At 30.4% G+C, this 10,211-nt stretch overlaps 1 protein-coding gene across 1 annotated transcript; it reads right to left on the reverse strand.

The window, feature by feature from the left end:
• Nucleotides 1–6,993: 6,993 nt before the first annotated feature.
• Nucleotides 6,994–9,774, reverse strand: LOC122529456. The gene is made up of 4 exons (XM_043655613.1): nt 9,503–9,774; nt 9,282–9,348; nt 8,453–9,188; nt 6,994–8,269 (listed from the first exon to the last, which is right to left on the reverse strand). Exons 2-4 carry the CDS (start codon nt 9,303–9,305, stop codon nt 7,080–7,082), a joined length of 1,950 nt encoding a protein of 649 aa, XP_043511548.1. The 5' UTR covers nt 9,306–9,348; nt 9,503–9,774; the 3' UTR covers nt 6,994–7,079.
• Nucleotides 9,775–10,211: the final 437 nt, after the last annotated feature.

The following is a 10,211-nucleotide window of genomic DNA, read 5'->3' on the forward strand; positions in this document are numbered from 1 at the left end:
ATCTTTCATCAATTAGAAAAAGTACAAATTATATAAATAAATAAAAAAAGTCGTAGTTTTCTAAATATGATCGTGTTATCGTCATTGAAATTTATTCAGCATAGAGTAATGGAAAAAAAAAGAAATATATATATTTTCATTTATTTTTATTGAGTCAACAACGTGTGATTTAATTAGTTTTGTTCATTGCAATGATAGCCATTTTAATAGCGAACGTAGCAACATAGTTGTTATTATTTAACTTACTAAAGCGAGTCTTGAGTGGACCATGTAAAGAACATTAACCAATGAACGATCGATTTAATGATAGTCGATTAATTAACTATACGAACATTTATAGTTTATAAATTTATTATCTATAGAGGAGTAGACAGATATTATCGATAAATTGCTTTTGTCTTATGGGAGATGTTAGATTATATTGACATGAGATAAATATTGCACAGAATCTTTGCATTTATTATTTTTAATAAGTTTAACTAAGGTCTTCCACTTGTAGTACCTTTATTTAAATTGTCAAACGATACATAAGTACTAAGTCGAGCAGATTATGAAAATTTTGCGTTTTGAATTTCAAGATTAGACACCTTATATACAAGCGTCTGATATTTTTTTTGCGTAGGTACGTGTATGTATATTTATAAAGAGAAATCAGCTCAACTAGTAATTCAATTGCGTTCAATTGCGTTTTATCGTATAAAGCGTGAGCGTTTCTAATTAAGAAAGGTACTAGTACGAAAGTAATGAATATCGTATTATAAATGTCCTGTTGTAAATAAAAAAGCGGACTTATATTGCCTGACAAAATTTTTAATGTAACAGAAGTGCAGGAGTAACAAAAGAGAAGAAAAGTTTAGCTATTTTCTTAGATATTTGTAGTAAAAGCCTAAACTGCCTAAACATTGACACATGGAAATATGAAAGTAGAGCTTGTAAAAATGACGTGAGTAGTTACGGTGAAATATTATTATCAACAATCCGAACGAGTCGATCGTGTCATGATTGAAATATCAATTAATGAAAGTCGAATGGTTTCTTTTACGCGTGTATCAATATGCAGCATGTTCCATTAATATCGATACAACAGCGGGATGAAAGAACAAGTTGAAAATATAAAACAAGTCGAATAAAATCTCTTTCGTAGAACGCTTCATTTTCGAAGAAGTCAAATTAAAAAATTTATCAAACCGCGGGCTGGTTTTTGACCAAAGTTCGACCGATACTTTTTTGAAAAGGAATTCTTGAAAAAAAATTCAGTTCTACAGTTTTTATTTACTTTTACGGTGACAATGAACTCAATTGTATCATAATTACTGGAACACTGTAAGTTAAAACGCTCTGTTAATTTTGTACTTAAGAATCTCAATAACATTTGTATTTATCGCTGTCAAAATTGTAACAAAAATATAAATACGGTGGACGATACTGTGTCCACGAGGAGTGATGAAAGAATTTTCAAATCATATCGTGCACGAAATATGTACCTATGTATTTTTATTATATATATATACATATATATATTGTTAGCTGCGATAATTGTTTGGACAAGTGTGCGTGATATGACGAGAATGTGGAAAAATTTAGGGTGAAATAGTCAATCCAGTTTGTACTCGTTTGCGGATCACGCAAAGGTTAAATATAACGTTATTTTTCTCTTGAAAAATGTGGGAAAATCATGTGAGTTGTAAATATTGATAAATATTTTTCAATACATTAATTGGTATGTATATTGTAAATTCCGGGAATTTCATACTATAATATTATATTAAAATTGTGCTACAAAGGACTGTTTCTAACATCGTGCATTCTGTATTTCGTGATCATTTGTAATCAATAAATGACATTATGTTTTATTTTTATACAATTGTCTTTTTATTCCTTTGACCCAATTAAGAGTTTGATTCCTTATTCAAGTATCTAATTAATCAATTAAATGGACATTAAACTGTGGAAACGTGTGACAGTTGCTTAAGATCCATTTTTTATTATACCCAAGTATGACACGTATAGGATAAGATACAAAAGTATACGAATTTATATTCTCACAGAGTATCATATTGTCTAATAGTAATTGATAATTGCACTATATTCCAGTTACTTTCTCATGGTCATAGCTGAAACCAACAAATAAATTTTAATTATGAGTCTATTGACTCGTATTTAATATAAAATTGTGCAATATTTTCTCAAATATTAGATTATTTAATTAATGTCTTGCAGTATTCCATAGAATATACTTTAATTTTATAAAAGTTTAATATTAATGAAAAAACGCGGATATACATATATATTGCGAAATCATTGATAACTCGCTAGAGTAATTATTAATATTTGATTAATTAAACAGAGATTCATGTCCAAAATCATACAGGAATATCGTTTAAGAACTGTACTTTATCATCGAATTTCAAAAGTATATTGTTTTATGTCGAAAATTATCACAAATTAAATGGGAAAGTATGTCTGTCCTCGTTACATGATATTGCTATCTCGTTCTATAAATAAACATACATCGGATTGCGACTAGAAATTCGGAAATGTAACAGGAATATAGAATGTGCAAGGAGGTATATCTGAACTACTGTTAGACAAGGAGCGCAATATCGAGCAACAAAGACAGATACACACACGTCACAGACAAGGAGCGCGATATTCTACGACAAGGACAGACATATTTCTCTTCCTAACCTATTGAATTTTCACTAATTATTTGAATTTCAGGAACAATTCATGCACTTTTTGGAATCAAAGAATACAGAATAAACCTTAAGCAACATTCTCATACCGTTTTTGATACGATTGTTCATTTATTTAATTAGTTTATTTATTAACGATTATTTCGACAATTGTCTGGGCTTACGCGACGCATGTCTACGATTTTTCACTACTATCGAGCTTTTGCATCATTAAAGCTCGTTATTTGGAATCGTAGAAACTTCCTTAGACTCTGTACTCTCTATTCCATGTACAAAGATCATTAATTAATTATTTGTTAATCCAAATTAGACGAAAATTCATCGCGTCGGTCCTCCGTAGTAACTTAGCACAACGGCTTGTCGTGCAATAATCATTAATAACTGTTAATTTAAGCAACAACTCCGATACAAAACTACATGTGAATGTCGCTTGTAGTCTGCATTTTATTCCACGATTCCAAAAGTGCATGATTTCCACCTAGACATCGAATAATTAATAAATATGCGATGAATTTGACAGAAAAGTACATGTATCCTTGTCACGTGACGTTGCTGTTCTTTTCTATACTCGAGTGCTGCCATCTATCGGAGTGGCAAAACTTGGACTGAAAACTTGGAAATGTAACAGGAACATAGAATATAAACAGAGGTATCTCGACTACTGTTAGACAAGAAGCGCAATACTGTGCAAAAAGGACAGATATACGTGACGTAAGAGAGAAGGAGGACACTATCGAACGACAAGGACAGACTTACTTCTCTTTCCAATCTGTTGAATATTCAGTAATTACTCGATTTTCAGAAACAATTTGTACACCTTTGGGATAAAAGAACGAAGTGCAGATCTCAAGCAACTTTCCTATGCAGTTTTTGATACGATTTTTTGTTTAATTAATTAGTTATAAACGATTCAGTAAGTGGCTAGGCCTACGCGTGACTATAATATGCATGACTATGATTTTTCATTAGTAAATGAGCTCTTGCAAGATTAAAGCTCGTTATTTGAAATCGTAGAAGCTTCCTTAGACTCTGTACTCTCTATTCCATGTACAAAGATTATTAATTATCTATCTGTTAATTCAAATTATGCGAAAATTCATCACATCGGTTCTCCGTATTAACATAGCACGACGGATTGTCGTGCAATAATCATTAATAACTGTTAATTTAAGCAACAACTCCGATACAAAACTACATGTGAATGTCGCTTGTAGTCTGCATTTTATTCCACGATTCCAAAAGTGCATGATTTCCACCTAGACATCGAATAATTAATAAATATGCGATGAATTTGACAGAAAAGTACATGTATCCTTGTCACGTGACGTTGCTGTTCTTTTCTATACTCGAGTGCTGCCATCTATCGGAGTGGCAAAACTTGGACCGAAAACTTGGAAATGTAACAGGAACATAGAATATAAACAGAGGTATCTCGACTACTATTAGACAAGAAGCGCAATACTGTGCAAAAAGGACAGATATACGTGACGTAAGAGAGAAGGAGGACACTATCGAACGACAAGGACAGACATATTTCTCTTTCCAATCTGTTGAATATTCAGTAATTACTCGATTTTTAGAAACAATTTGTACACCTTTGGGATAAAAGAACAAAGTGCAGATCTCAAACAACATTCCTATACAGTTTTGGACAAGATTTCTTGTTTGACTAATTAGTTATAAACGATTCTATCCACAAGGGTCTCGGCTTTCGTAACGCTTGTCTACGATTTTTCATTAATATCGCTCTCTAACGATCTTAAAGCCCACTTTTTGAAATCGTAGAAGATACCTTAGACTCTGTACTTTATATTCCATACACAAAGACTGTTAATTAATTTCGTGTTAATACAAATTATGCGAAAATTCATCACGTCGATACTCCGTAGTAACGGATTGTCGCGCAACAATAATTAATAACTGGTAATTCGCGCAATAATTCCGATATAAAACCATATAAGAAATGTTGCTTATACATTGGTTTTTATTCTACGATTCCAAAAGTTCCCAATTTTGTACCAGATTTTGAATAATTAGCGACTATTGGATGAATTAGACAGGAAAATGTCACGCAATGCTGCCACCTATCGGCGTGGGACTAGAAACTCGGAAGTGTAATCTATAGAATTTTCACTAATTATTTGAATTTCAGAGAGAATTTATGCACTTTTGGATTTGAAGAATACAGTACAAACCTTACGTAACGTTTCTCTATAGTTTTGGATATGATTTTTCATTTAAATAATTAGTTATCGACAAACATCTCAACAAGCGTCCTGGTTTACGCGATTCGCGTCTGCGATTTTTCATTAATATTGAGCTTTTAGAAGATTAAAGCTCATTATTTGGGATCGTAGAAGCTTCCTTAGAATCTGCTCTTTCCATTCAATGCATAAACATTGATAATTAATTATCTGTTAAATCAAATTATGCGAAAATTCATCGTATCGGTTCTCCGGTATCATCGGTAGTAACGGACTGTCGTATAACAATAATTAATAACTCTTAATTTAAACAACAACGTTGATACAAAACTATACGTGAATGTCGCCTGTAGTCAGAACTATATTCCACGATTCCAAAAGTGCATGCTTTCGTCCCAGAAATCGAGTAATTAATGAATATTCATTAAATTAAGCAAAGAAGTATATTTGTCCTTGTTGTTCGATAGTGTCCTCCTTCTCTCTTACGTCACGTATATCTGTCCTTTTTGCACAGTATTGCGCTTCTTGTCTAACAGTAGTCGAGATACCTCTGTTTATATTCTATGTTCCTGTTACATTTCCAAGTTTTCAGTCCAAGTTTTGCCACTCCGATAGATGGCAGCACTCGAGTATAGAAAAGAACAGCAACGTCACGTGACAAGGATACATGTACTTTTCTGTCAAATTCATCGCATATTTATTAATTATTCGATGTCTAGGTGGAAATCATGCACTTTTGGAATCGTGGAATAAAATGCAGACTACAAGCGACATTCACATGTAGTTTTGTATCGGAGTTGTTGCTTAAATTAACAGTTATTAATGATTATTGCACGCCTATCCGTCCAGCTATGTTACTACGGAGAACCGACGCGATGAATTTTCGTCTAATTTGGATTAACAAATAATTAATTAATGATCTTTGTACATGGAATAGAGAGTACAGAGTCTAAGGAAGTTTCTACGATTCCAAATAACGAGCTTTAATGATGCAAAAGCTCGATAGTAGTGAAAAATCGTAGACATGCGTCGCGTAAGCCCAGACAATTGTCGAAATAATCGTTAATAAATAAACTAATTAAATAAATGAACAATCGTATCAAAAACGGTATGAGAATGTTGCTTAAGGTTTATTCTGTATTCTTTGATTCCAAAAAGTGCATGAATTGTTCCTGAAATTCAAATAATTAGTGGAAATTCAATAGGTTAGGAAGAGAAATATGTCTGTCCTTGTCGTAGAATATCGCGCTCCTTGTCTGTGACGTGTGTGTATCCGTCTTTGTTGCTTGGTATTGCGTTCCTTGTCTAACAGTAGTTCAGATACCTCCTTGCATATTCTATATTCCTGTTACATTTCCAAATTTTTAGTCGCAATTCAACAGATAGCAACATCTTTTTCGTAGAAGAATATAGTGTTATTGCGATAACAAGGACAGATATACTTCTTAGTTCAGTTTATTAACTATCCATTAATTATTCTATTTTTAACAGAAATTACTTTTATAATAAAGGCTGAATCGTAAACGTTTTCATGCATGATTTTCAATCAAAATTTTAGTACAAGTAATTAATTATTAACAGTTGTTACTCACATTCTATTATTCTTATTTGAACAAATAACAAAGTAGAGGTCTGACGAAGTTTCTATAATTAAGTAAGATATAAATTAATTTTCTAGATATTTAATATTATTGAAAAATCGTTGACATATGTTATGCTTGGTACTTGCCAAAGAAATTGTTAATAACTAATTAATTAAACGGGAATTCATATCAATCAGAAAAATTGTTTCAGTGTTTTGGAACACTTCAAGCGAATCTTTGAAATTCTTGAGTTCCTTTTTGTTTGCAAGAATTGGTTTATTTTAATTTTTTAACGCTTATATTTTGTTCATTTATATTTCGGATGCAAATAAATGTTCCTGATTTCTGAATTTTATTTATTTTTATTTATAAAAATGTTAGAAAAAATAGATTGGAGAAGAATAGATCCAGGATTAAATGATAAAAGCATTGTACTTTTACAAATTAATTTATTTAATAAAATTAGTAAAAATTAAAAATAATATATAAAAATATTATTTTTACATGATAATATTCTAAGGCACAATTTGACAAATGTATACATATATACAAACTTGACTAAAGAAAATAGTGTTATTTGTAAATTTTTCGTTACATTATGATAGATTCAGTTTTTCTCTCATATATTTTGCGAAGGCAGGTGATAATTCTCTTGCACAATCCTCCATGTATTCATATAGGGCTGTTATTATTTTATTCAATAATTTTAGTGTTTTTTCATCAATAATAGGATAGAAATACCTATTTAAATGACTTCTCAAATTTTCTTTTATGTAACACCATATAAAATGAACTGCATCATGCAAATAGTTCGAAGGAGATGCAGATTCTGTTATCAGTCTACGAGATATATCAAATATTAAAGGAAGGACACTTGTGGCATTCTGTAGATATCTCAAGTCATACAAAGTTTTATTGAATTCATTAACGTCAAGTTTATATTCTGTTTCGTTATTTCTTAATAAATATAATAGCAATTCTTTTAATTGATTTAACATATCTTCAGTACCACTATTTCCTTCGTTATTATTCTCTGTTGGACATTCGTTGTTGTATTTACGTAATATCTCTACAAATTTCATAGGTTTCAGAAGAGAAATACCGTGAATTACTATTTCTCCATTTTTAAAAGATACAGTATTATCTTTAATATTGTCCAATATCTTGGGAATATTGCCCACATTATTTTTAAGTCGCAATTCCATCTTGTTATTAACATAGCGTATGACATGAGCGTTTTGAGATATTTTATCTGGATTATTTGCAGCGGCGGCACGGTTTGCACGATTAAATTGTTTACGAAGATTTCTGGAACGCAATGTGGCTCTATAATCATCTAAAATTCTACCTTGTGTAGATTCAATTAGATTTTGCGCAAGTTGCATATTCATGACTGAATTACCAAAAAACAAAATATGAGCTGACAGAAATGCTACATCTGCAATATCAACTTTGCCCTCTTTCTGATATTTTTCATACAAACAATATGCTTGATGTGCTATACCAAAACCATTGATACCTATATTACTTAATAATAATGTATTGTATGCAACCCTAGTTATATTTCCTATATTACTACCATTTGCAGCAAGTTTAGTAAGAATAACACTTCCACCACTAGATGCCAAACCAACTGTACCACCAGTTATAGCTAACCACGAACACAATGCAGATCTATCATATAATGGATTTATAGTTTGTTCATGAGAACTTCTGTCAATCAACTTTTGCATTGATCTGCCAACTGTCCATAAACCACTTGTTGCACCAGAAGCTACTGTCGCACCTGCAATTGTAATAATGTTATAATCTTACTCTTAATCTTTATCGTTACATTTTATAATATTAAGAGTTAGTCTTAAAATAATGTTATATAGATTATTTAAAATAGTGTCATATAGATTACTTAAATAAACTGAAAAACATTTATACATATTTATAACTATAAAATAAACTTTATGTAATTTACCTAACACAACTGGTCCAACAGGCGTCACCATAGAGGCAATAACCAGACCAATTCCAGCAACACCTAGTGCGCTAGACGCTGTATCTCCTATATTAAGAAAAGTTTGCAGAGTGCTACATGCAGGTGAGTCTAAAATTTCTAACCATACTTTTGAATATTCTTCGGTAATTTCACAACTTTTATCAGGTTGATAAAATCCATCCTTTGGAAGGACTATTGTGCATGCTGGTGAATTATTTTTTTCTTTGTACTGTATCCAACTTTTATACACTCTGCCCTCTATGTCAATATACCATATTTGTTGCTCTTCAAACTTAGAAGATTTTATTTTGAATATTGGACTTTGATTTATATTTATTTTATTTTCCTCTCCATTTTTCTTTTTGGTAGATTTCTTTGTTACTGAACTTCTTTTAGTGCGAAATGTTATGTTGTAAATTAATCCATAATAAACACCTTTTGTGCATGACTCGTTTATATCTACTTCTCCAAATTCAAGTATTTTGTTATATATAATGTCTATAATCTCTTTATTACTGGGTAAATAATCAAATATATTAAAATAATACAGATTACTACACAACGCAACATCAGACTTTTCTGATGGCGGACCAAAAATTGCAAATGCAATGTTTTGTTTTAAATATTTATATTCATCTTTGGTATATTTCGTCCATTCTGGAAGAAGTTCATAATATTCTTGTTGCTGTCGTTCAGCAATATTTAACATCTCATCCTATGTAAAAAAATAGAATAATTGTTATATGGAAGCAGAAATATTTAAATTTTTAAAAATGATTGTATGTGTATCTATATAATTGATATTTACCCATTCAGGATCTATAATCGCCATTTTATTTGTTACAAAATTTTTTTCCAAATACAAATCTTCTTACCTGCAACATATGTTTATAAATTACAATAGTAAACTTATATTACCTATTAAGTTTAAATGACAACTTAATGTTTCTTAAGATTTTACACATTATTTTGAATGATAAAATATTCGAGTTATTAACAAAAAGATATTAAGAGAAAATGCGCGATTACCTTTTAATTATTTAATGATAAAAATAACTTTTTCACTGTTTCTCTTGCAACATTACACTACTTTATATAATGTTGGAAATAAAATTTTTGAAATATGGATAATTAGAATAACAACATGTAAATGTAATTTTGAGAAACCGTCGACTAACTGATAGGAGAATCAAAGAAATGCCCATTAAATACTCTCTAAAAGACAAGCTCAAAAAAATGGGAATCCCAATGGGAATGTCCCACGCTTGATAATGTATATAATTATTCATCATATGACAACTCATCTAACCAACCTGAGAACTAAAACTCTTCTAGATACCATTTTTCTTTTCTTGTTATATAATATTCTCACATATCTAGTATTGTACATAAATGTTATAATATTGGCAGAAATATTATGAAATTTATATATTTATATATTTATTCTTCAAATTCAGTAGAACAGAAAATTAGAATAAATGAGTTTGATACCACTGGTATAACAAGAGTTGATTAGTTAAAATGTTGCGTATTTTTGTTGAGTTTTGAATTTACGTTTGCAAAAAGATAGGAAACGTAAGTTAAAAAGTCCATTACTAGTGGTCACATTAATGTTAATAAGGAAATTTAATAATAAAACTTACTACAAAACATTTGCTACAATCTTTACGCATAAAAAATACTATTTTAAATATTTAAAAAAAGATAATTTTCCAAAATTATATATGGATTAACAGAT

The sequence above is a fragment of the Frieseomelitta varia genome, unplaced genomic scaffold (genome assembly GCF_011392965.1).
Source record: "Frieseomelitta varia isolate USP_RPSP 00005682 unplaced genomic scaffold, Fvar_1.2 scaffold_288, whole genome shotgun sequence".
Classification (NCBI taxonomy): Eukaryota; Metazoa; Arthropoda; class Insecta; order Hymenoptera; family Apidae; genus Frieseomelitta; species Frieseomelitta varia.

What these genes read in the sequence shown, in the direction of transcription:
- LOC122529456 (XM_043655613.1), bottom strand. Translation starts at nt 9,305, where the DNA reads ATGGCGATTATAGATCCTGAATGG. An exon ending in CGATTATAGATCCTGAATGG is followed by an intron (nt 9,189 to 9,281) that starts GTAAATATCAAT and finishes TTTTTTACATAG; the next exon opens with GATGAGATGTTAAATATTGC. An exon ending in TGTTGGACCAGTTGTGTTAG is followed by an intron (nt 8,270 to 8,452) that starts GTAAATTACATA and finishes TTACAATTGCAG; the next exon opens with GTGCGACAGTAGCTTCTGGT.